General features: G+C 41.9%; 1 protein-coding gene across 1 annotated transcript in view; it reads right to left on the bottom strand.

The window, feature by feature from the left end:
• Window positions 1-27,649, bottom strand: part of eml2 (EMAP like 2) — a 42,565-nt gene that overhangs the window by 4,064 nt on the left and 10,852 nt on the right. Inside the window, 15 exon segments of the mRNA XM_037677717.1 lie at window positions 294-361; window positions 436-567; window positions 641-766; window positions 1,052-1,206; window positions 2,989-3,088; window positions 3,190-3,324; window positions 3,430-3,525; window positions 3,611-3,721; window positions 4,654-4,723; window positions 6,903-7,052; window positions 7,616-7,745; window positions 9,791-9,819; window positions 16,870-16,971; window positions 17,302-17,419; window positions 20,406-20,633. Coding sequence (XP_037533645.1) covers window positions 294-361; window positions 436-567; window positions 641-766; window positions 1,052-1,206; window positions 2,989-3,088; window positions 3,190-3,324; window positions 3,430-3,525; window positions 3,611-3,721; window positions 4,654-4,723; window positions 6,903-7,052; window positions 7,616-7,745; window positions 9,791-9,819; window positions 16,870-16,971; window positions 17,302-17,419; window positions 20,406-20,633 — 1,750 coding nt within the window.

Here is a 27,649-nt window from a genome sequence, read left to right on the forward strand (position 1 = left end):
AAAGAAGCAGAACTCCAAGTAAAACTAGCAAAAGACTAGCTGAAAGTAGTGAAAGACTAGCTTCACAAAAGCTAAAAAGGTAAAAAAAAAAAATGCCAGCTTGATGCCCAAATTAGTAGAAAACTAGCTAAAAAAGTAACCTGAAAGTTCTGAAAGTTTTAAAGGTTATTTCCTGAAGGTTTTATTAAACTCTCCCCAGAAGGCGTTTAGGTCTTTCAGAAGTGGGCGATTGAGTTTAACTAAAAGGTCAAAGGTTAACGGTTCTCTGTGGTGAAACAGCAGAAGGGCCCCACCTTCCGGTCATGGTGCCCACGGCCACAACGGCCCCACTGGGATGGAAGCCTGCAGACCGCCCTGGATCCTGACACGTAGCAGAAAATAAAACATTACGTACGTATTTAGCTGCGACGCTCATTTACGTCACCGCTGCCTGACCTCGATGGTTTTGCTCCAGAGGGGCTGATGGGAGTCGACGTCCCACAGGTGCACCTGCTTGTCCTGTGAGCAGGTCACAAACTGCTCCATGGAGGGGTGGACATCCAGCCCCCACAGCTCGTCGGTGTGACCCTGTCAAACCCGACACGTTTCATTCAGTGCGTCAGGAGGGCCACGACCAACGGGCGTTAAACTGATGGCGTACCTGGACGATGGGGGTTAGGGTGTCGGGGAAGGCAGCTCTGATGATGGCGTTCTTCGTCGTCCCGATGAAGAGTTCACCTGGTTTACCTTCAGCCAGAGCCCGGACCGGACCCAGGGAGTCACCCACCTCAACACAAAGCTCAAATTTAACAATCTGTTTTAGAGAAAACACGGCCTGCATACATCTTAATGTGACGTCCATAATAAATGCTTAAACTATATTTACCAAGTCATAAAAAATAAGGATTTTGCTCATGACGCTTTCCTCTCATGCTTATCAGTTCAAGAGTAAATAACTGTTTAAACGTTTTACAAATCAAATGTAGGTTACTTTTAGTTTTTAGTGGTTATGCAAAGAAAGCGGTTAATTTGTGGTGTTTTGCAAGAACCCGGGACTGGCCCCGCCTCCTACCTCCATCTCAGCCTGTTTCCTGTAGTTGTGGTCCCACAGCACCACCTTGCGGTCTTTGCCCCCTCCGGACACCATGGTGCCATCCTTCAGGACACAGACGGAGAAAACGCCTCCTTCGTGCGCGCCCGACACCACCTGGCTGATGCGGTTCCCACCTGCGAGGCGACAGGAGGTTCTGTTAGAACGTCCCGTTTGGTCCAGTCTTCTCAAGCTCCCAGCATGCAGTTTGTTTTCCCGTATTGATATTTTTTCATAAGCGTTTTCAATCTACTTCTATACAACGTGTCATTTTATCTGTTCACACATCAAAACGTTTAAAGCGATTTATAAATTAAGCAGAAATCACGACGGGTGCAGTTCGTCTCTGCATGAACGGTGGCATTGTTTTGTTTAAACTCTAAAATTTTAAATACCACATAAATAAAAGTGCATAAAGATCAATTTTTTGTCTTCTTGCTACTTTTAACACCCAGCTACAGTTCTGCTACTCTTAGCCAGACCTTTAGCTACTTTTAGCTAATCTAACCACGTCGGGTCCTCTGGACGGATTCTTCTTGTCGAAACTTTTGTCTAAAAAAAACTTAATCAGTCTGAGGAGCTGCAACAAACTCAGTCTTATAAATATCGCCTTCTCATAGGTCAACCAGCTGTGTGAACGGGTTGTGGGTAAACGAGGGCACAGATTGTGAAGCGCTTTATTTTGATAAGATACCAGTTTGTTGGTGACATCCAGAACCAGCTGTTCACATGGAAAAGGACCATCAGCCTAACAAGTAGTGCTCTGATGGCCACTTGCTATTCACAGGGGGTTGAGTGATACTAGCAATCACAGCATTGTAAGAGGGGGACAGTTGAACCAGGAGGCCTCCGCCCCTGTTTAATGATGGAGGGTTTCTTTTCACAAAGATGGCCTCCTTTACTCCTCTCTCAAACCATCGTTCCTCTCTGTCCAGGATGTGAACATCTTCATCCCTGAAAGAGTGACCGCTGGCCTGGAGATGAGTGTAGACCGCAGAGTCCTGGCCTGATGATGTTGATCTTCTGTGCTGGTCCATCCTTTTGGCCAGTGGCTGTTTAGTTTCCCCGATGTAAGACTGATCACCCTCCTGACACTGAACAGCATACACAATATTACTCTGTGCAGGGGGACTGGATCTTTGGGATGAACCAGTCTTGGTGGTAATGTATACCCTCACCTTATCCACAAAGTCCATGGTTTGCCTGCAGCTCCTCAGACTGAAGGAGTCTTTCAATAAAAGACGAAACATTTCCACAAGAAGAATCCGTCCAGAGGACCTGACCCTGGTCAGATTCATCTACCTGGATGACTGAGCATGCATCAGGACACCTGCAGCTAACATTTAGCTATCTGCTTAATAAATGTACTTTAATGGTCAAATCAGCTGCATTTCACCGGGGCGGTGCAGCTGATTTGACGGTTCCAAGCAGAGAGCAGAATTAAGGTGGAGCGTCCATAGGGCAGGCCGATTGAGTCTTTAGAAGCTGGTGAAGATTCTCGGTCATCCAGGACATGGTACATTGTAAAAAGTTCAAGAAAAATACAATAAAGTACAAAGTAAATTATAATAAATAAAGTCTAGTTGTTTTTGTCTTGAACTTTTTTGAATTTGTCATTATAGCCACGTTTACCTATTACATGACACAACAGCATGCCACACTACTATTAATACTCTGCTGCCATCAAGTGGCTGAAAGTGGTACTGCTCCTTTTTTTTCCAGTCAATGAATGAGAACATTCATATCTCAGACAAAAAATAGTTTATAAATATGGAAAAAATCCACAAATATGTCGCTTCGGCCGATAAGTCGCAGGGCGTGTAAATTATGCAAAAAAAACGTGACTTATAGGCCGTAAAATACGGTAAATATCATCGTACAGCGGCGACTCCTCTCAGGTTGACTGGTGTCGGTCCTACCTTTGGCCCAGATGTAGAGGTTTCCACCAGAGTCTCCGGTGATGGCGTCTCCATTTTCAGCGAAGGCCACACACAGCACGTACTTTGGTTTCTCGTGTTTCTAGAAAGACAGACTCAAATATAAAAACGTCCGGCGGGACCGAGCGGCTGCTCCGACCTGAGGCGTTTTCACGACCGGTCCAGCACCAGGAGCCTCCGTACCTCAAACAGGCCCTGTCTCTTGGTGAGGGTGTTGCCCTCCATGGTCCAGAAGTTGATGTGAGATTTTCCACAGGTGACGATCAGGTTGGTGTCCATGGGGTGAAACATGGCTGCCAGCACAGACTCGTTGGAGCACTGCAGGGGGAGAAGTAACCGAGGTTAATTTCACGTACATCTCCGTCAGCACTTCTGATCCAGAAGAGCAACATTTATTTATGATCAGATTTAATTACTGATCACCTTCACATCAGCCAGCTGTTTCTCCTTCTGCCAGTTCCAGACCGACAGGATGTGATCGTTGGCGTCGTCCACGGCACACAGGAAGCTTCCACCGTTCTGGACGTTGGAGCGGAGAAGAATACCTTCAGTAAGAAGACGTTTTAATTATTTTACCTGCGGCGCAGGTCAAACGGCTGCTTACCGACTTGGAGAAGGACACGCAGGTGACCGCTCTGTCGAACACGCCCATCCCGATCACGTGAAGCGTGTTGAGGCTCACAGAGTCCCAGACCCGGACGTGAGGCGCGAGCAGCTGGACGCACGGCGGAAACATCAAATCAGGACGATTGCACACGGCACCACAAACGGCGTGGGTCAAATCCAAGAGGAAAATTCTAGAAACTGTCCCGTTTGCGTTTTCAGCTCAAAAACCACAAAGAAATACAATAAAACGAGTGACACGTTCTAAGCTCCGCCTCTTTATCGGTGTTCCAGCGTTTTTCTGTTTAAGGAATCTCAAACCCTTTTAAAAGCGTTTAACTGTGCCGAGGCCGTGCATACATCAAAACTGTCAAAAAATATAATTTAATCTTATTTCATCTTCGTCGTAGAACATTCACACAGATTGTTGTTTCATCTCATCCATAAATAAAAGAAGCCAAAGTTTTGAAAATGGTTCTGATTCTTTGCAATTAGCCTGAAAAAACCACAAGTACTGCGACAAACAACATACGCCCAGAAGAGACGACTTCACGTGTCAAGTTCAGTTAAATGATCTTGGATCAGAAGATGTGGCCTGGAAGACATTTGACCTTGATTTGTGACCTTGATGTGTGAAAGAGTGAAGGTGATCGGTAGTTATGGCCCAGACGAGCAAAGATCTTGTATAGCTTTGACCTTGATTTGTGGCCTTGACCTTGAGCTGGGGTGACGAGAAGTGCACGAGACACTCTGCTGATGTGCACGAAGCTTCGTTAAATTATCTCGAGTGGATCAGACGTTGTGCAAGTTCACAAACGAACAATACGCCATAATACGTCTGTCCGTCTTTGACGGACATAAAAATAATAGAACAAAACAACAACAATGATAAACAACAACAACAATAATAATAATAATGCAGAACTGGTAACAACTTTTAGCTCTTCCAAATGGTTTTACAAAATAAAACCATTTTTTCTTCCGAGGCCCAGCTAACGATCCGTCAACCTTCAGGCCCACAGAGTGAGCAGGATTCACCTGTACCTTCCCATCCTTAGCGTTTCCCGCCACCTGACCCGTTGCTATGGTAACCATGTCGGGATGCACACTCAGGCTGGGAAGATAAAAGAAGAAGGTGAAAGTGATTAGTTAAAGAGTCTTTAAAAGTAAAAAAAAAACAAAAAAACAACAAAGTGAAGTTTAAACCAACGGTTGAGACATTTTTAGGGTGTAAACGATGAATGAACCACTCCTGGTTCTGTCGTGTCATCACAGATGGACTTGTTTGTTTACAAACAGGAAACTTGGAGAAACTTGGACTTTTCTTTTTTTTTAAAAACACCCAGCTGACGTAAAATTATAACGTAGACTTAAATGAGGTCTTACAGAAGTCTCAACATTTGAGATAAAATATTAAAACACTGCTTCGTCAGCTCAAAGGAACCGGTCCTGGTACAGTGTGGGAAGAACACGAGCAGATGAGTCAAGTTCTCAGCTCGCCCCTGCAGGGATTAGTGTTTCCATGTGCTCCACGTGCACGCTCAGGGTGTCAGCTGCTGACGGTTGATTAAAGCAGTTTTAATTACAGATCGGCGCTGCAGCTCGAGGTCGTTTTCACATAAAAACAACGAGAGCGGAGAAGGAAACTGAACTCCCTCCACACATATTAAATCAGAGGCTGAAGAAAGAAACGAGTGGAAACAACAGCTAGACAAATTTCATTTCCTGCAAACTGAAGCGTGAATGCTTATTGCACAAGAACTTGCTGAAAAAAAAGCTGAAATTAACTTAAAAAAAGATTAAGTGTAGCTGAAATGGAAGAACAAGTCTAAGTTAGCTCAAGAAAGCAGAAAGAACACATATTTGCTGAATTAGGTTTAAATAAGCAGAAATTATTACAACAAATATGAAATTCGCTAAAAAAAAGCTGAAATGAGCAAAAACAAATTGCTGAAAAGTAGCTGAAAAGGCAGAAAAAAGCTTAAGCTACCAGAAGGAACTAAAGAGCTGAAATGAGCAAAAAAAAAAGTGAAAATAGCTGAAAAAGCTACATTTAGCATAAAACAGCTAAACAGTAGCTGAAATAACTTAAAAAAGCTTAAATTAGCAGAAATAAGCTGAAAGGAGTATAAGAAGCTGAAATTAACATGACGTTAATTGGGCTGAAAGTAGCAGAGATTACCATGAAAAACTTCAATTTACCTGGAAACGGCTGAAATTAACAAAAAATATATTTTTTAAACTAGATGAAAAGGTAAAAAAAAGCTTTAAGTAGCAGAATAAATCAGAAAGAACACATGTTTGCCCAATTAGGCTGAAAGAAGCAGAAATTAGCACAAAGTGGAAATTATCTGAAAAAAAAACAGCTGAATTAAAAAAAAAAAAGAAAGTAGCTAAAAATGCAGAAGAGAAGTGGAGAAATCACATTTTTGCTGAATTACGCTGGAAAAAGTTGAAATGAGTGCAAAAACATGTGGAATTAGCTTAAAAGCTAAAATTAGCATAAAATGGCTAAATAGTGGGCAGCACGGTGGAGCAACTGGTAGAGCTGCTGCCTCTCAGTGAGCAGGTCCCTGGTTCAAACCCCGGTCCAGAGACCAAAAACATGCATGTTAGGCTGATTGGTAACTCTAAATTGTCCCTAGGTGTGAGTGAGAGAGTGAATGGTTGTTTGTCTCGTTTGTCTCTATGTGTCCCTGTGATGGACTTGCGACCCGTCCAGGGTGTCCCCCGCCCCTCGCTCAATGATTGCTGGACATGGGCACCAGCGACCCCCGTGACCCAAAATGGAAGAAGCAGGTAAAAGATAATGGATGGATGGATGGCTAAATAGTAGTTGAAATAACTTAAATGTGCATAAATAAGCTAAAAGGAGCATAACAAGCTGAAATTAGCAGAAACAAGTTAGAGGAATAACAAAAATCTTGTAGATAGCAGAAAGAATCTGAAAGGAGCACAAAACAGCTGAAATAAACTGAAAATAGCTGAAAATGCTTAAATTTGCACAAAGAAGCTGAAGCAGAACAAAATGTGAAAGGAGCAGTAGAAGGTTGTAAACGGATCTGAAGAGCTGAAGGATGTAAAATGAGCTTAATTCATTTACTATGAAAAAAAAATGGCAGAAAATGCTCAAATATTTAAAAAAGCTAAAGTAGCACCAATACACAAAGTCACAGCAGGATTAAGAAAACAGTTTCACAGTAGAGTGAATTCTTCATAAACATTCACTCCATTATTAGTTTCTCCCAACAGGTTCACGTTTCGGCTGCGAGGACCGGACTTGGTCTTCTTACCATTTGACGTCGTCGTTGTGACCGAGGTAGTGTCTCTGCTGCTGCTCCTCCGTGTTGTACAGAACCACCACCGAGGCGTTGAAGTACACGATCTCACCTGTGGGCAGCAGGTAGAGGTTGGAGCGACAGTCCCGGCCGCGGTATCCGTACCTGGGTCAGGTCCGAGTCAGGGAACAACAGGACTGCAGGCAGGCCGGAGAGCGTTTTATACTTTAGCTGCTTAAAGTGTCTCAGAAGAACCGAAGTGGTTCAAAATCGCAGTTCCTGCCTCATCGATGAGAAGAAACAGCTAAAGCACCTCATCAAGCTAAAGAAAAAACATTTTCTGTAAACACACTGAAGGCCGAGCACTGAATATCTGCTGAAGAAGCTGAAACAGTGTTGTCAAACACTAAAGAAGCAGGACACCAGCTAAAGGCTAAAAGAAGCAGAGCCCTAGCTAAAATAAAAAAATTTAACCGGTAGCAAAAATAATACCATGTGTAACAAACGTGCTGGCTAAAAGGCAACAAGTAGCAAAACTGCCAACTAAAGTAGAAAAATGTAGCTATGAGTAGCTAAAAGAAGCAGGATGACAGCTAAAAGCATTAAAAGGCTAGCTGAATGCAACAGAAAAGATCATTAGCAAAACAGCTAGAATCTGAAAATCTTATTCTTGAACGGGGGAAACAGTTTTCCTGAAATTTTCCTGCGTCCGTCTGGTTGAAGGATACACCCACTGAAGCTTCAGCTTTTTTTCCGGGAGCGCCACCTTCTGCTCGAGGCTGAAGCTCTCGCGCTGCTTGTCTGGGACGTGCATGGTGATGGGACGACCTCGGAGGAACATCCTCACGTAGCCGTCCTCTGGGGACAGAAGAGAAGAGCATGAGAAGAACGAGCGCCTGATGACTCCGAGCGGAGACAGGAAGTGAGTCTCCGCAGACACGCAGAGCTAAACCTTCGGCTGCTGCTCCCTGAATTATGAGTTTAGTGCACGGGCCAAATAAAAAAAAAAAATACGTTTGATCTTGCGCTGCCGACTCGGCCCGTTTTATTTCCATTCCAGCCTTTCAACTACAGAAAACAAGCGAAGGTGAATAAAACGATTAAATTTGGAGAAGTAAAGCTGAAACACACCAAACTTTAGCTCGTCCAGTTAACTGAAGAGCCAATTCAAAGCAAAACGCTCCCCCAGGAGGCTCAACCTCAACAGTAACCAATTACATCGTTGCCCATCAATAAATCAATATGGCTCATTTAGAAGATAAACGGCTCTAACCTTTAGCCCCAACGTTAAATCTTGACTTTACGAGCAGATTTAAAACCTTAAAGCTCTGCAGCAGGTTTTTACTCGTTTAGCAGATAATCCGGTCAGGTTGACGTGGCAGAGTTAAACAGATTATCGTCCTTTCTTCCCATTTTAAACTAATCCCAACTGTGACGTTAGTTATGAAGCAATGCAGGTGCTGGTCGTAAAATAATATGAAGTAATTCCATTCAAAAAGTGAAACTTGTGCATTATATTCACTCATTACACAGAGTGATATATTTGAAATATTTCTTTTAATGTTGAGGATTATAACTGACAACTAATGAAATCCCCAAACTGAGTATCTCAGAACATTAGAATATTAATTAAGACCAATTTAAAAAAAGCTTTTTATAAATGTTGGCCAGCATCAATACTTAGTTGTTGCTCCTTTTGTCTGGATTACTGCAGCAATGCGTCGTGGCATGGAGTGGATCAGTCTGTGGCTCTGCTCAGGTGTTCTGATCGTGGCCTTCAGCTCTTCTGAATTGTTGGCTCTGGTGTATCACGTCTTCCTCTTCACAATAGACCACCGGTTAAGGTCAGGCAAGTTTGATGGCCAATTAAGAACAGGGACACCATGGTCCTTAAACCAGATTCAAGGATCTTTATTAGTCATGCACACCACATGTACCACATGTGGTGGAACAATTGTGTACACGTGGTCCCAGTTACATCCAACAAACGAATAAAATGTAAAAGAAAAACAGTAGCAAGATTTAAGATATAAACTAAGAAAAACGTTAAACTAAAAATACACTAGGCACTAGTAGTTCCTAGTTTCCAAAGGAAATGTAAAATTTATTTTCATCAGAGAACATAACTTCGGACAGTTCAGCAGCAGTCCCAGGCAAGATGCTTCAAACACCGTCTCTTGTTCAAGAGTGGCTTGACACAAAGAATGCGACAGCTGAAACCCATGTCTTGCATACGTCTGTGCGTGGTGGTTCTTGAAGCGCCGACTCCAGCTGCAGTCCACTCTTTGTGAATCTCCCCCACATTTTGGAATTGGTTTTGTTTCAACATCCTCTCCAGGGTGCGGTTATCCCTCTTGCTTGTACATTTTTTTCTACCACATAGTTTCCTTCCCTTCGCCTCTCTATGAATGTGCTTGGACACAGAGCTCTATGAACAACCAGCCTCTTTAGCAATGACCTTTTGTGTCTTGCCCTCCTTGTGCAAGGTGTCAATGGTCGTCTTTTGGACAACTGTCAAGTCATCGGTCTTCTCCGTGATTGTGTAGCTACAGAACTAGACTGAGACCATTTAAAGGCCTTTGCAGGTGTTTTGAGTTCATTAGCTGATTAGCGTGTGGCACCAGGCGTCTTCAGTATTGAACCTTTTCACAATATTCCAATTTTCTGAGTTACTGAATTTGGGGTTTTCATTAGTTGTCAGTTATAATCTTCAACATTAAAAAAAATAAACATTTGAAATATATCAGTCTGTGTGTAATGAATAAAAACAGACAAGTTTCACTCTTTGAATGGAATTACTGAAATAAAATCAACTTTTTAATGACATTCTAATTTTATGAGCAGCTCCTGTATACGACGATACGACACAAAAACCAACAGCAGGGGAGTGAAGGTTGTTTTACCTGCATTGAAGGTGCATTCTTTGGATTTGCTGAAAGAAAAAAAAAAATACATTTAGAGAAAAGGAGTTGTTTGGACACAAACATAACGAGACGGACTAAAGAGATTTGCTTGAATTAATTTGCTTCTGGCTGACTGCTTTAATCTTTGCTCCCTGCGCTGCAGCCCTCATTAGAGGCTAACCGGACCACAGAGCCGGGCCGAGGCGCTCGGTCAGCAGGAACACGTCTTATTATCCAGGCTGTGGAGAACAAACAGTTTTCATTCTGCTGACGAGGCGGCTCCACTGTTCCTGCAGCTTTGATCAGAGACCAACAGCAAGATCTTTGATGCAAAGAAAGACAGGAAAAAAGCTGAAGAGTCCTGCACAGGAGAGACCGGTTGGTCCCAACGCCTCCCACTTTGCAAACATGAAGAACAACCATAAAACCTGCAGCACGACTCAGTTCTGGCTCACTATGATGCACGGAGTTATCAGCTCCTCAAAAGTTCTGATCAGATTTATTGGTTTTTGAAAGGTCACGTTCTATTTAAAAAACACACACAAATGGAGGTTTCACAGCCAACACCAAAACAAGAAGTCAAAAAATAAAATAAAAAAACAGAAATCAATTGTAAATAAACCCGCAGGCAAATCTGAAATCCCTGCTTTTATTTTGAAGGAGATGGATGTGGTTTAGGGAGCAGCTTCCCGAGAACTGAAGCCGTGACTTCTCAGAAAACACAAAGCTGCTCTCTGACGGAGTTTATTGGTGATTAAAGGACTTCCAGATCCAGATCTGCATCCGTCCTGCACACGCCAAACATGCACAACGCTAAAAACTGCACTCGTTTTATTAAAGTACAGAAATTCATCTAACGGGCTTTGAAATGCTGTAAAACATGCACTTTACCACAAATGCTTTTATAAATACATAAATAACCAGGTTTTACTTTACTACCAGTGATTTAAAAATAAACGGCTTCCCAAAAATCAGATAAAACATTTGCACTTGAGCAGTTTTACAACGCATTAGAGCACCGGCTATAAAAATTAAAGGTCGCGTTTCAAACTTTCATTTTCATTGACGCTTTATTTATCCAGGTCGTCTCATCGAGCCACGAGAACTCGTTTTCAAGAGAGACCCGTTTAGGAGCAGATGGGGGTTAAGAGCCTTGCTCATGGGCCCATGGTAGGGCGAATGTGGGTGGGGGCAGGTGTGGGTGCTTCACCCGTCCTACCCACATTTTTTATGTTGTCGGTAACGGGGTTTGAACCGGCGATCTTCCGAGCACAGGCTCACCTTCTCCAACCTCTGCACCACCACTCCTCCACAAATGAAAGTTCAACTTTAATGATTTTATGTTAAAAACGTAAAAGTGAATTTAAAACAAATGGCTCTGAACAGTTTTTATTAGTACATTTATCGTCACAAATATGTTAATATTTAATAATAATTAACGTATTTTGTGTAACTTAGCCACTTTAGAATAATTTATGAACAAGAAGAAAACACGGCCAAATGGCTTTAAAATTAATTAATTAAAAAGTACAAAAAGTCCAACAGCCATAAAATGCATATAAAAGCAGTGATATAAAACAATAAAAACAAGCTACATTATGAAACGAGGTAAAATATTAAAAACAGGAACATGCCTGCGTTGATTTTTGCATTGAAGTTAAATTGTTTAAAATCCCTTAGAGAGGTCAAAGTCGACAGCTTCAGATATTTTTTGTAACGTGTTCCAGGTTACAGGAGCAGAGTAAGAACCAAAGTTAGGCATGGAGTTCCTCAGGGTTCAGTGCTCGGACCAATGCTCTTTATATATATTCTCTTATGTCATGTTATTAAACATGGGATAGTCTCATTGTTATGCTGATGATACACGGTTATATTTGTCCATGAAATTCAATGAATTCAATCAATTACTTAGACAACAAGTATAAAAAATAAAAATAAAAAGTGGATGACCCTAATTTTTTAGTTTATAAACTCAAACAAGACTGAGGTTTTGGTTTTAGGACGCGAGCATCTTAGAATGCTAACTATAACTAATTCTAACATTTATTTTTATATTTGGCTGAACTGAGTTCAGTGTTTTGGTCCGGACTTCTGGTTTTAGTTACGAAATCTGAAAAAGTAAACATCTGATTTATGTCTTAGTTTAGATTTTCACTCTTCTACAGAACGAGGTGCCAAAGTTAAGATTTAGAGGATTGTTTCAGATGGACTAAAACTTTGAGTGCACGTTCTTTTCCATCAAGTGTAACGTGTCTTTGATGACCAGCAAAATAATAAAAAAGGTTAAGCTCTTTAATGTGGCCTCGAAACAAACGGTAAAGTTGGAGCTGCGTGGTCAGCCGAACGAAGCCGAAGCTTTCGGCAGATTTGAGAAACGTTTGGGTCACCGTATTTTAAACCAACAACTGATGATTCAGCCTCACGGTCAAAGTACATGATTGGACCTGTCAATCAAAACCTGTCAGTCTCATCAGCAGCTCCTGAATCAGCCGTCAGTCAACCAATCAGAGCGGCGTGTGGATAAAACACCGGGACAAGTTTGTACTCTCCTCACCAACAGAGCAGAACAGAGGCTGGCTGGACTCCAGGTCAATAAAATTACATCAAGCGACTTTAACTCGTTTGAAGTTTCCAGAAAAGGATCCGTGAAGCAGAAACGAGCCGCTGATGAGTCAAAGAGGAGATCAGAGCTGCTTTGTGTTTGGACTGACGGGGGACGTGACGACCAGAGAGGCGTCTGTCTCGTCTCTGCAGGACAACAGGCAGGGTGTGGGCTCCTCCAAAACACCACAAACCACTCGTCTCCTGCGCCGTGCGATGAAAGAGGACACCGAGGTGTGGCCCGACTGGAGCCCATGAAAGAAAACGCTGGCCTCAGCGCAGGGCATGCTGGGTAAATAACTGCACATGTAAAAGCCATTCGTTGTGAGCGTCCAGGTTTCCAGGAGGAGGGAATGCACAAACAAAGCATGCATTAGCATGCAGGACGGAGTTTAGCCGACATTTTGTGTCCGTGCTGACTCTGAAAACACACCCTGGTCCAAAAAGAAGCAGAACAGTTCGTAACCATCCCGACGACGTCTCAAACTAATTTTAGGCTCCACAAGAACTTTTTAACGACAACAGCCAACAGGGCGGTTTGTTTTAGTGCGGAGACGTTCCGTCCTTCATCCAAAGGACTTCTTCAACCTGAAGAGCCACCAAAACAAACAGATTCCCACAAACAGCAGGAATCCAGAAACCGTCCAGATGACCCGACTCAACATTGTTGGATTTTTACCTGGATGATTGAGCATGAACTTTGGTGTTTTTAAAAGAGACATGTGCTGGATGTAAACCTCACCCACGACACAGATTACTCATCTGAAGGAGCAGGAAATTACAGATTACCTCACAGTAGGAAAAGAGCCCATCAGTACAGCAGTAATCATTAACTAGGAGGGTAATCTGTAAAATAAACGGAACCAGGTGGAATTATAATAATATTGTGTAATCTCCACTGCCATCAGACAATATTTCACCGTCTTACGTGGGTTCCCCTCGTTTATTTACCCCACAAAGAACCATAAAGGAGCAACAATTGGAGCAGGAATCTATGGAACTCATTTTATTAATTACTAAAGTTAATGTCCATTAAAAACATTCTCCATTAATATTTTATCTTTAAATGAAAACGGATATCAGACGAAAGATTTTCATCCTTTTTCTACAAAGTTTACCGTCCGAATGTTCAAAGTTTTACGTTTTATTTCAGCTCTTCTACTTTAATTTGACTTTTCTTAACTTGTTTTACTCTAAACAACAAATTAGGACACACTTAAACTTAATTTTGATGCATTCAATGCATTTTAACGTTAAGTTGGAGTGAAGACATTTGGAGGCTGTTCAGACCAGTCTAATCAAGCTCGGGTTATTCAGCTGTAAATGGTCAGATTATCGCTTTAATCTCTCCTAATTGCCCAGCTCCGTGTCAAAGACTGAAAAAAAAAACCATAAATCTCCACTGAGTTGAATTAAATCCAAGCAGGTGTGAACAAACAGTCAGTTTTTAGAAGAACCAGAACCAGAGAAGAATGTAAACTTCTGTTTAAACCTGAAGGATGATTTTGATCAAACTTGAGATTAAACTTTTAATCAAAATAAAAGCGTGAGTGAACCACGATGAGGAGCCCCGTCATGAACTTTAAAGGCTGGAGTGAACTCCTGCCGAGGATGAGGACGACGAGGAGGAAACGGCTGCTGCAGAATCACTGATGGGCTGCGGTCCCCTGAAACGTGGGATCATCAGTGGGAGCGGGATCCATTTGCTGATCCATTAGGACTTCCAGTAAGAGCTGCTGTAGTCCAGACATCACTTCACATTAAAGCTCGTTTGTTATACAGTTATACATCTGCACGAGTGCAAGGCAGTATTTGAAATAAAGATGCATATCATCGCCTGCAACACATTTCATGCACTTAATTGTAGTTTGCGTGTAAAACGCTTCCCTTTAATCAAACCCAGAAACGATTAATCAGGAAATCCAGTCCACGTTATGAGCATCACTGACAGCTTCAGCTTGTTGGCACTGGGCTGCAGGAAGTGAACCTCGAGCTCATGTTAATCTGGTAATAAAGCAAATAATCCGAGGCAGTTTGTGCAAATTAACAATTCAGTTCAAGATGTTCTCTAAAGCCTGAAGGCTCCTGTGGTTTAATCAACTGATATGCCCACTACACATAGAATGACCAGTTTTGTCACTTTTAGTTATAATCCACCGGTTTGTGCGTTTTCTAGTCAACATTAAAGCTCCAACTCCTTCACCTGTGAACTCATCAAGAAGCAGACAGGTGATTTAATTGCTCTTGTTTTTGAGTAAGCAAGCAGCTGTCTCTCCTGCTGGTGTTTGTTCTCGCTGTGCCCCTCCCTGCAGCTCTGCAGACAAACCACCATCTGGTTCATAAAGCCACTTCTATTCAAATATTAGTCAAACAACGACTGAGCGACAGAAGACGTCTCTAAAGAGGAGACAACCGGTCACATGAGACAAACAGCAGCTTCAGTCACAAACGCTCTGCCCAGTTTACCTGGAGGATCGCTTCATGTCTGCCAGGTGTCCGTTAGAGAGGAGCTCCTGTCCTGTTCAACAGCAACTCGCCAACTTCCTGCTTCAGCCTCAAAACTTTACCTCGGCTTCGCTGAGCCGTGCAGCCAATCAGAACACAGCTCCCGTGCAGCCAATCAGAACACAGCTCCCGTGCAGCCAATCAGAACACAGCTTTCAAACGAAGAAGCCGCGCCTACTCTACCCTGTAACCACGCCCCCAGGTTACCAAGAAAGGCTGGAAATTTGATCCATCAGACGTAAGAAGGGAGAGAAGAGATATAAAAAACGGAAAAGACATTTGAACATCAGAAACAAAAGGAAATTAAGGGAAAATTTTAATTAAAAAAAAAATCCTATGAAAAAAATCTAATTATGGATTAAAAAAAAAACCCATTTTATTTTAAAAGGAAATACTGCAAGGGCGGCACTCAGAGTTGCTGCCGCTCAGCGAGATGGTGGCCGGTTCAAATCCCGGCTGGGGGCCTTTCTGTGTGGAGTTAGCATGTTCTCTCCGTGCTGTGTGAATTTTCTCCGGGTGCTCCGGTTTCCTCCCACAGACCAAAAACATACATGTTAGACTGATTGGTAGCTCGTAGGTGAGAGTGAGAGAGTGAATGGTTGTTTGTCTCATTTGTCTCTGCGTCCCTGTGATGGACTGGAGACCTGTCCAGGGTGTCCCCTGCCTCTTGCACAGTGATGGCTGGACATGGACACCGGTGACCCCCGCGACCCGAAAAGGAAGAAGTGGGTAAAGATGATGGATGGATGGATGGATGGATGGATGGATGGATGGATGGATGGATGGATATACAGGACTGCAAACTGAAGTTTTAAGTAAAAAATTCAAATACAGACAGTGGATGTGGAAAACGTTCTTCTCCCTCTGTTGTAACTAAAAGACGCTCCTTTGGCTTTTTACTTTAACTTAAGCGCTTACACAGCCCACTAATACAAGAGTGGAAGAAAAACATTAATAACTGGGACATTTTGTCACATAACTGGCTTTTTTTTTTTTTTTTTACGGTGCAGCCAAAGTGAACCAGGAAGTGACTCTTTAAAAAAGGGGAACTTCCTGCTCTTTGTTTATTGAAACAATCTTATTTCACTTCTGACTCTTCGTCTCGATCGCGACTCAAACTAATCTAAAGAAACATCAGATCCTTCTCTGCTGGCTGCACCGTCAGTCATTGTAGCGCAGCTGTGGATCCCCTTTCACATCACTTCCTGTTACTGTCATCACTTCCTGTTACTGTCATCACTTCCTGTTACTGTCAGCACTTCCTGTTACTGTGCAATTTTTCTTTGCAATACGTTAATGTTACCTTTCCAAACATGCATTCATATTTATTACAAAACATGGACGTCTCAGGCACTTAGCGTTGCTTTGAAAGAATGCATATCACCCGCTGCAGTATCACAAGGCCTCACGGCATCCATCAGCCCTCGGAGTACGTGTTGTGGAGGAGTCCCAGCTACTACCACGCTACATTTTAGCTTAACTTATGTATAACTGACCAGCAGAGGCTTTTCTGTGTTTACTAAAGTGTTTAATTAACTTTATTTAATTAATTAAGTAGTAGTGGTTACCTTCTGGCAGCTTCATTAAAATCCATCCAGTTAATTGGTTTCAATTAACCAGTTAGTTCAGTTAACCAAAAAATTAACCCTTGCACCACCTGGCTCGTTATATTTTGAGATCATCTATTCAATATAGGTTCTAAATGAATTCAAATTACCTCATGGTGAAAAATACAAAGAAATGAGATTCACACAATACATATATTTTTTTTTGCTTTTGTATTAAACACGTGAAAATTAGAACATAAAATTAAAAAGAGTTGAAACAAATGAATGAATTTAACCCTTGGTTTTCCGGTTCTATAAACAGCGAAGGTCGTTTTGTGAATGAACCGTGAGCTTTCAGCTTCTTTCTGTACGTGTCCGGTGTTTCTTTTTTTAATCAAGGTCGGTGCTAATCTCTTGAGTCGTTACCTTTTCCCACCAGAGGAGCTGCTGGAGGAGGTGGTTCGACTTCGACTCTCTGCTGCCATCTCCCTCCTCACCAGCGTCAGTCGCTCGGTGGACATGCTCTTCCTGAAAGGAAGAGTCAAACTCATCGTTGATTCATCTCAACGCCTCCTGAACAGCTACAGTTACAATAAATAACCTTAATGGGGTTCGTTTTGGGTGAGGAGAAACAAATATTAGAAGTCACATTAATACACAAATGTGCTTAAATCTAATGCTACATAAATAAAAATAAAACTTTTCAGCAGATAAACAAACAAAAGGCGTCTAAGTGATAAAGCTGCAGAGTCAAAGATGAGAAAACGTTTTCTGTGATAGAATAATTATAAATAAATAAATGTATTTTCCGTACAGTATTATAAGAATTAGAGTTCGATTGTTTCGTTCTGATCTGACCTTTTAATGGATTGCAGCACCTCTTTCTTTGGAGATGAAGGCGAGGAAAGGAGGCGTTTCTGTTGAGTGTAGCCGTTACTCAGAGGCCTGGAGGGCAGAGCCTGCAGGAGCTGTCGGACTGAAAGACGAGACGGAAAAACACTTTTACCGTTTCACTTTACAATCAAATTAAATACTCCAAATTAAAATCCAGAAGCAAGCTTAGCACCAGCAAGCTGTTTTTTTTTTTCCACTATGGAGTATGCTGTTGTGGGAATCGGTTTGTTTGGTGAGAAGTCCTTTGGATGAAGGACGAAACAGCTCAGCAAAAAAAAAAAGAAACCATCCAGACGACCTGAGTGAACGTTGTTGGACTCCATAATGTCCTGATGCTGCTCAATAATCCAGGTTAATCCGAGTCAGGCTGTGGTCAGTTCTACACTGAGGAAACTGAACAGCCACTAGCCAAAAGGATGGCCCAGCACAGGAGAGCAATGATGATCCAACAATGTTCAGTCAGGTCATCTGGACAGTTTATTTTTTTTATTGAGAGACGTTTCACCCTCCATCCGAAGGGCTTCATCAGTCTGAGAATTCACAAACAAACTGTCCTCCCCACCAAGCAGTTCACTCCTACGGCGGACCAACCAGTTTGCTGGTGATAAGATGGTTTCTGGGGAACGTCCTCTCCTACAGGCAACACAGCCAAAGTGGTTCAAGACGTCAACGCCCCTCAACTGAACATTCTGACTAAATATTGTTGGAGTTCTTTTTACCCGGATGATTGAACCTTGAGATCTTTGATGAGAGGAAAATAAATAAGATTCAGAGTAAATGTGTGAAATGAGCAGCAACGTAAAGGAGTTGAATAACAATTTACTGTTCTGTTAATTAAACAAAGACGGGGGGTGGGGGCGTGGTAGCTCAGTGGTCAATGCCTCAGTGGTTCTGAGAGTGCAGGTTCAAGTCCAGGAAAAGCATCTGGACTAAAACAATCTCTAAATTTGTCAATCAAGTGCGTTCTCTGTTCTGAGTCCAGAAGAGAGCAGCTGAAAGAACAACAACAACAACAACAACAACAACAACAACAACAACAGTACTTCATGGCTCCATGTGGAGCGAGGAACAAGAATGAGAGAAATCTGACTGAAGTTAATGAGCTGAAGAAAATGTTGTACCAAGAGATTACAACTAGGCCTGTCACGATAACAAATGTTGCTGGGCGATTAATTGTCTCAGAAATTATTGCGATAAACGATAATATTGTTTGAAATTTGACAATAATTAATAGTTATTGTCAAATTTAAGAAGAAATGTTGGTGAATTTTTCTGTGTAGTACCTTTTTTTGACCAATGGATGGCAGTATAAGACTGTTTGAACTGAAGGATGGATAGCGAGGGAGCGAGCAGCGTGTCTCTCTAAGAAAAATGGGAGGGAGGCCCCTTGACGTGACATGGGCTGTCTCTCTTCAGTTCTCAAAATGGCAGACGCTCGGTGTGGTTTGAGCTCTTTAGCATTTTTCACACAAAGCTTTTAATAAAAAAAACTCAATAAACAAGTTCTCAGCTTCTTTTTGCAGAGAAAAACAACATTTTAGACGAAGGCACGAGTTTCAACCATGAATTTTGGAGCTTCGACAAGACGAAGGTTCGTTCTCCGAGGTCGGCCTGTTAGCTTAGCTCGTAGCTTAGCTTCTCAGCTTAGCTGCTTTTAACGATCCAAAAACGCGATTTTGGATCGTTAAAAGGATTTTAAAGAGAAAAGAGAAAGGGAGGGGTCAGTGAAGAACACCGGAGTTGAACCTTTTGTCATCCGGTGTCTTCAGTAGAAAGAGAGACACACGAAGAAACGATGAAGCCAATAAATGAAAATGAGGTTGATAATTTTCATTTATCATGCGATTAATTGATTTATCGTTTATTGCGACAGGCCTAGTTACAACTTTGACTTTAACTCTTCAAGAGTAATTTAACTTTAATATTTGAGACCTCAGCAGTTTAAGCAGCCTGCAGCAACAATGTACCGCACTTCAGTGATTTTTACACTTTATTTCATTCACATAATTTACAACTTTGATTCTATATTAATATTATCACACAACACAGTTTATGTTAACCACACGGTACCTAATGGTCTTTTTGTGAAGCATTTTTGAGCACCTTTCATTTTAGTGCTGCAGAGTTTATTTCCCCCCAAAGTTTCTACAAACTTCCACCATGTTTAGTTTCTGTTGCAACGTTTCTGAGCCAGGTTTCATAAAACGGTGAAGAACAGCTCCAGGAGCATCTAGACAAATTAGAATATGAGGAAAACGTTCCATATTTTGTCATCCTTTCAGAAAGTGAACCTCATTTATTACCTAGATTCATCACACACTGAGTGAAATGTTTCAGCCTTTATTTCTTGTAGTTTTGATGATTATAAGTTAAAATGATAAAAAAAGAAACTGAGAATATTCCACAGCCAGATGTTGGCACCTGTGTCAGTGTGGGTCGGTCCTGCTGGAAAATTAAACGATCATCTCCATACAGCTCGTCAGCAGAAGGAAGCATGAAGTCTCTAAAATGTCCTGCTAGATGCTGCGTGGACTGGACTTCAGAAAACCCAGTGGACCAGCACCAGCAGAGGACATGGACCCAAACCATCCCTGACTGTGGAAACTTCACCCTGGACTTCAACAACGTGGATTCTGGACCTCCACTCTTCCTCCAGACTCTGGGACCTTGATTTAAAAATCTTTCATGTGAAAAGAGAATGCTGGACCACAGAGACAGTCCAGTTCTTTGTGTCCTCAGCAGGTAAGACGCTTCTGATGTTGTCTCTGGTTCAGGAGTGGCTGGACTTGAAGGAGACATTTGTAGCTCATGTCCAGGAGTTCAGCTGATCAGGCTGTGACACCAAGAGTTTATGATACTGAACCTCTTCACAATATTCTCATTTTATTATTATTATTATTTTTTATTATCTGTAAGTTAAAATCATCAAAATAACAAGAAAACTTGAAATGTTTCACTCTGTGTCATGAGTCCATGTAATAAATGTTTCACTTTCTGAAGTGATTGACAGAAAATACTGAATTTTTCACCGTTGAGCTGCAGCTGTGGTAACGGGTCAGACGGTTTACCTTTGGTCGGTGGGGTGGAAGCCGCAGCAGCCACTGGTCTCCTCCCAGCGTGAGCGCCTGCTGGTTGGATCCCCTGGTTCTGCTCCTCGCAGTGACCGAGCCGACGGAGCGCGTCAGCCAGAGCCGCCTTCAGCAGCTGGATCTCGTCCTCCTGCAGCTGCAGCCTCTGCTCCAGGTGGGAGACCCGGTCCTCCATGTCCATGTTGCTGCTGGCTGACACCGTGTCATCTGAGCGGAGAAGACAGTTTTTATTTCAGAGTTCACGAAGGATCAGGAAGACGAGAGGTACGCCGATGGCCCTTATCGCTGAAGGTTTAAGTGAACGTAGTTTTGGAGACGAGTGTTTTCCTGAACTGGAATAGAACAGAGAATGAAGTAAACCTAAATGTTTTTGGCGATGGATAAGACAAGTGGAGAGGAGTTACACTGAGGAGAAGAACAGAGGGAGGTTTCAGGGTTTTATTCTTCTTGTCTGAGGCAGAGCAGAGTGACAGATCCTGGAGAGAGGAGGGAGACATGTTATACACCATCAGGTCCAGTGGAGGAGCCAGGGGGTGTCCAATGGGGGCCTTAGCCCTCAGTTTAATCTTCAGCCACCCCAAAGTCCACCATAATCCTTTGAGGAAACTTGCAATCAATATTAAGCAGTTTCCTCAAATGGTTGGGTAGACCTGTTCACAGGTTGCAGGCTGTTTAAAGGGTGGCAGCCATCTTGGATTTTGACATGTGTTTGATAGGGACCTCTCTTAGGCTCACACCGGAATGGAAGTCGGTAGCTTCCTAATTTTTCAACTTATCCAGCACACAAGTCAGACGGACGAATGGAGGGGATTTTTAATTCCCCACTTTGCTCCATGATGGGGTGGGGGACAAAAACAGGTCACTTTAACCTTTATCAAAAGGGACGAAAACAGAAGGCTGATTAGATGAAACACAAGGATGTACATGCAGAGTCGGCGTCCTGTTTTGTCAGGAGCCGTTTGAAAGCTGAACTCCAGCCTTTACTGAATGATGAGGACTTGAAAGTGGCCGGTTCCTTATTCTGCTGACATTCACCACATAAATCCAGTCGTGCATTTCAAAGGGCCGGCACTGTTGGAGATTATTGGGGACTCAGAAGTGCAGGAAAATTGAGAGAAAACAAAAGGACATATTTTCAATTGAAGTCTCACTAAACCCCGAACATTTGTCGTGTTTTTAAAACGCCAACCCGTTTCAGTGTGTACAGCTTCTAAAACAGGACTCATGGTTGTCCAACCTCAGCCCGGTTTGTTCCCTCCTTGGCAGCCACCCCGACATGATTGGCTCAGTCTGCTGTAGTACACTTTAGAGATGAAGAGGCTGATTTGGACCTGATTTTTATAGATTATGATTTACCATCAGCATGGTTTTTAGACTTGGACAGTTTAAGCTACCGTGCGGCCGCAGAGCTCCGGAGACACTAATGAAATAATCGAGGTGAGTTGGAGACGCCCACCATGACTCTCTGACTATTTGGAGACTAAACCTGTCCCTCAGATTATTTTGAACATGTTCAGAAGTTAAGTAGCAGGACTTGATGTGATCCTCTGAAACAGGTTTGTGATGAAGACTGAAGAACCAGGTACGTCTGGAGCACCGGGTGCAGTTTGCACCTGGAGTCTCTGACACATTTTGGTCCGTAGGCTGGTCCACTAATTCATGTTTTGGAGTCTTTCTAGGGTTTTTTGTTTGTTCTTCTATTGGCAGAGAACTTTCCCTTTTTTTTGGTACAGACTCACTCTCGAGAACTTTGTATTTTATGTGTTTAACTAATAAATGTACATATTTTACACCTTAAAAGTAAAACACAAAACTTGTGCTACAACCTCAATACCATAACTAAAAGTGAATGGTAATAATCAGAGCTTGACCGATATATCGGTAGGGCTGATAATTTAGAAAGATATAAATGTTTGGGGACCTATTGGTAATCGGTGATAATTGTCCCATTAAGCACCAATATAAGCACTTCTAATTTCTAATTTTCACCCCTAAAATGCTGGAATCTGCATAATTGTACAATATATCCAGCAGAGTGCGCGTGAAGGCTACTTTCAAGTCATGGTCATTCACTTAAGTTGCACTTTCACATTCAGTACAGCCGAAGAAGGAAGCAATACTGTGTAGCGTATTTTGATTAAGAGCACAGTAAGTTTTTTGTAACTAATCTGCAAAACAAATCAAGAATAAATTCTCTTCAATCTTTCAACCCGCTTGTCATTAGCTACATGCCTCTCAAGTTAGCAAGCTAACATGTAGATAAACTGGCATAGGCTATTGTAAAACTGTATCCATAACAATAAATCTAACGTAGAGGTTAAGTGTTAGTAACAGTATCTTTGTCGTCCTCAATGAAATGTATTGTTTGTCTGAAATCTTTAATTCTCTGTAAAGAAAAACAAGCTGCTGCCTGTGGTCAATACTAATTAGACCTTCACCATACGTGATTGACTGTTCAAACAATGAACAGGGAAGGATGTTTCTTTAATTTATATTTTTTGTAACACACTTGATAACTTTATGGTGAATAGTGGAGGATAGACGATGTGAATGCACGTGAAGAAGACTGTTTTTATGACCAGAGCACCACTTGTAAACCTTCTGTGGGACTACGTATAGTGTGGATCTGACTAGCTTAGCTTCATGGTTGCTAACAGCTGCACTAAATAAACAAGCCCCGCTCCATTTGCTGTTTTCTTAGATTCTTGGCTGTGAACAAGCTCAAAAATTTTCAGCTATTATATTGGTTATCGTCTGTCACATGCCCCTCCCAATATCGGTATTGGCGATAGTCAAATTTCCATATCGGTCAGATTCTATAGTAATAATGACGACGGAGGAGTTCACAGTGGTTTGTCTGCAGACAGCAGGGAAAAGAAAAATGAGCATTTTTATTGAGATAATGAAAAGCATTATTTTATGTCTGACTAATGTAAGCAGCACTGTAAAGTGGTTAAAGTCGTTGCCTCGCATTGAGAAGTTCACAGGCCACTCACACGGTGTCTGCTGGAGCTACACACGACCCGGAAGAGAAAAACGTATAAAGAAAATGGATGAAAGGACTAACAATTCATAATTTATTACGGAACATTCATATATCATCAGCATATAATCTCACTGTACTGTACTACGGTGCAATGATAATAAAGCTTATTCTGATTCATATAACATAAAACAACAAAGTCCTCTTGAAATTTCAATTACTTTACATATTTATTCTTTCTTGTCGTTTGTGAGCTGCTGACACAAACAGGCTCTTGTTCCAGCAGTCAGCTCCTCTAACCTTAAACTCCACCCAGTTAAATTATCCACCATCCTCTTCATCACAGCCGCACTGAGCACCAGCCAAACGAGCAAAGGCACACTGCCTGGTGCAGATTATACATCTGACCCAAATCATAGGATTACAGCCCCAAAGATGAAAAAAAAAAAAGTTTTAAATCCAATCAAACATCTCGACAGATGACATGGCGAGAGTCAAACGACTGGGAACTTGATAGAAACTGATTTATTAATCAGAATAAGCTTGTCATTGCACAGTGAAATTACTTTCTGTACAGCCATCCTAAAGATGGACGGAAGTGTGCAAGGACTGCAGCATCTAAGAAGTGCTGCCCTTATTGCTTAGATAAGAAAAGGGAAAGAAAACATGAGGAGAGAGGTATATATAAAAAAAAGATCTCTCACGCCGTGTCCTTGACAGGGCACGGTTTAAGGCATCAAACAAATCTACCACAGCAAACAACGTTTACGCACAATGCACGTGTACATGTGCATGGACGACAAGACGGTGAGATTTGTCCATGAACACTTCCAGATAGTTTCCATAGTCCTGATAAGATGTGACGGAGCAGAGCTTCTTGATTTACATATCCACCAGGAGCAATCTGAGATAAGTTGGCCTATCCAAGGCCAAGCGGAAAGGCCAGATTCAGATAAACTGTTGTTTTGTGCAGGCAGACTCTGATTTCTGTCTGCCTTCAGTTCTGCTGGTACTCTCGATGGTGAATCCAAAGATTTGTGGACATTCTACCGATCTGTGCTTTCTCAACAGTCGAATCCTTCATGCAGGCGAGTTCCAGGAGCCGCAAGTGGCCCACGATTCTCAGAAATCTCGTCCAGCTTACGGTTGAGCTCACAAAGCATCCGAGTCTGAGAGCTCGAAGCACCAATTAATCCTTCACATAAGGCAGGCGGCTTTACCAAGGTCAAAACTGCTGCCGGCGTTTTCATAGTTTGTCGATATCCTAGGTGTCCGGCGATTCCAAAAAGCAGAAACCCTGTAAAGTCATAAAGCCAACAATGTGCACATCTTCTCCGTCCTCCACGGACAGCACAGATGGGCACATCATCTTCCACTGCCCCAGGAATCAATGACATCCAGCTGCGTGGGTCCGTTCAGGGCATGAGGGCTCTCCAGCACCCGGTCTCTTGGTCCAAAAATTTTTATCAGTTGCATTGAGACCAGCTGACTAGATCCATAATAATAATTTACGATTCGGAAGATGTGCACACGAGGCTCTGATACACCGGACAAAGAGCAAAAGCAGGAGGAAGGCAGGAGAGGGAAGCATCCGTCTTCGTCGAGGGCAAGTGAGAAAAAAACAACATGAGTAAATATGAATAATGAGTCTATCGTTAAATAAAAACTTGTAAATTTGTCCTGTTTGCTCTTTGAAACTTAATCCATCGGCAGATAGGAATGTGAGAAATCTAACTCTGAAATGTGTTGAGGTTAAGGCGGTTTAAAACAAATCAAAGTCTAGTTTAACTGACCATTTTCTGTTTAATTTACTCATAATTTAATTAAATACGAACAATTACAGACAAATCTGACGTGTGCTGAAAAAGGTACAAATATATGACGATTTTATTTTATTTTATTTATTTTTAAACATTTAATTTGTTGTAGTTTATTGTTAAAACGTGTAATTAATGGTAAAATGTGGTCGCAGGAATAATAAGCATGTTGCATACCTCATACGCTCATCGACAAACAATTACTGAATACAGCAATCGGTAGCAACGGCCTGGACAAGCAAAGACCTTGTTCAGCTTTGACCTTGATTTATGACCTTGAACACTGGGCTGGGGGGGTGAAAAGTGTACGCGACACTCTGTCTAGTGATGATGCATATGTGTTTTAAGTTTCATTGAATTATCTTGAGCAGACCAGACGTTATGGGACGGATAAGAGAAAGTTTACGGCTGTATGGATGGAGGTTGAACCATATCCACCGTCAACGAGCGTATAATAAAAACATATAACGATGGAGATCCTTTATAATTCTTCTGAAAAGAAACAGACAACAGCAGCACTCGTTAGTTTAGCGGTCATGGACATTATGAGCTTACATTTGGACTCGATGAGAACCGTCCCTTTAGGCCTGCAGCCGTGAAGACATGGCGTCAGCACCGTGAGCTGAAGCTCCGTTACGTTGCCGTCGCACATTTCACAGTCAAATGCAGACAGGAAGACCACGCTGCTGGTTTGCATCCTGCCATCAGGCGCAGCGGGGGATTTGCATGACAGAAATGACACGCGTGCCTGCAGGATCGTGTCGATTATCTTGAGTTCTGATCGGACAGCTCTCGCCTTTTATAAGACCGTATCATTTCCTGTCCCGTCTGAACAAGTGTGGATCAACTGGAGGACAAAACTCAGCTGTGAGAATAATTCTAATCTTTTACGAACACGCAAATGTTCCGACAACAACACGTCAAAGTTAATAAGTTACGAGACACTCTTATCAGCTCTTATCTAACCACAGATCACACAAGCAGTGATCCAATGTCAAGTCAATTTTATTGTCATTTCACCACATATGGTACATGAGGTGGAACAAGATTATGTTCTCAGGGTCCCAGTTACACCCAAAAATAGCAAAAATATGAAGATAAAAAGAAACAATAAATAAGGATCTAAGATATAAACAAAGTTATAGGCCTGTCACGATAAACGATAAATCAATTAACCGCAAGATAAATGAAAATTATCAACCTCATTTTCATTCATCAGCTTTATTGTTTCTTTGTGTCTCTTTCTACTGAAGACACTGGATGAGAAAAGGTTCAACTCCGGTGCTCTTCACTGACCCCTCCCTTTCTCTTTTCTCTTTAAAATATGTTTAACCGTCCAAAATCGTGTTTTTGGATCGTTAAAAGCAGCTAAGCTGAGAAGCTAAGCTACGAGCTAAGCTAACAAGTCGACCTCAGGGAAAAACCTCCGTCTTCATGTAAAAAGTTATTTTTCTCTGCAAAAAGAAGCTGAGAACTTGTTTACTGATTTTTTTTTATTAAAAGCTTTGTGTGACAAATGCTATGCTAAAGAGCTCAAACCACACCGAGCGTCCATCATTTTGAGAACTGAAAAACAGGAAGTAGAGACAGCCCATGTCACGTCAAGAGGCCTCCCTCCCATTTGTCTTAGAGACATGCTCAAAGAGACATGCTGCTCGCTCCCTCACTATCCATCCTTTAGTTTAAACAGTCTTATACTGCCATCCATTGGTCAAAAAAGGTACTTCACACAAAAATTAACCAACATTTCTTTTTAAATTTGACAAAAATTACTAATTATTGTCAAATTTCAAACAATATCATTTATCACAATAATTTCTGAGACAATTAATCATCCAACAAAATTTGTTATCATGACAGGCCTACTAAGATCAATGCTAAACACTGCATAAAACAATACGGCGTAACAACTTAAGTATTACTTAACTTATTCTTCAAGTTATCATGTTCACAAGACAGACGGAGGATATTTTCATTTCCCGTCTTTGCTGTTACGGGGGACAACAAAAGGAGCAGTCCACCAGGCTGGAGATGTAACAGAAACCCTGCGGGACCTCATAACAGTCATTAGGAGCATCACCTGTCAAACTTACATTTAAAAAGCCTCAAATGTTCAGATCATTCAGGTGTTGACACCTTTAATCTGTCTGCTGATAGTTAATCTGAAGAAAAAGCCCCATGATTTGGAAAATGCTTTGTCTCGTGGAGAAACATTTATGTCCAACGAGAAGATTAAGAAGCTACCTTTCAGAAGAAGTAAACCCTAAACAGATAAATAAACTGAAGGTTTCTGACCCGTCAATCAAAGTACTGACTCTTACTTTGGTTTGTTTTTACACAGGCCTCTTGTAAATTAGATTACCTGTCTCAATGAGATTACCTGGATAAACAAAAGTATCTACGTCTCTGATTGATATATATAT

The sequence above is a fragment of the Nematolebias whitei genome, chromosome 6 (genome assembly GCF_014905685.2).
Source record: "Nematolebias whitei isolate Nwh7 chromosome 6, NemWhi1, whole genome shotgun sequence".
NCBI lineage: Eukaryota > Metazoa > Chordata > Actinopteri > Cyprinodontiformes > Rivulidae > Nematolebias > Nematolebias whitei.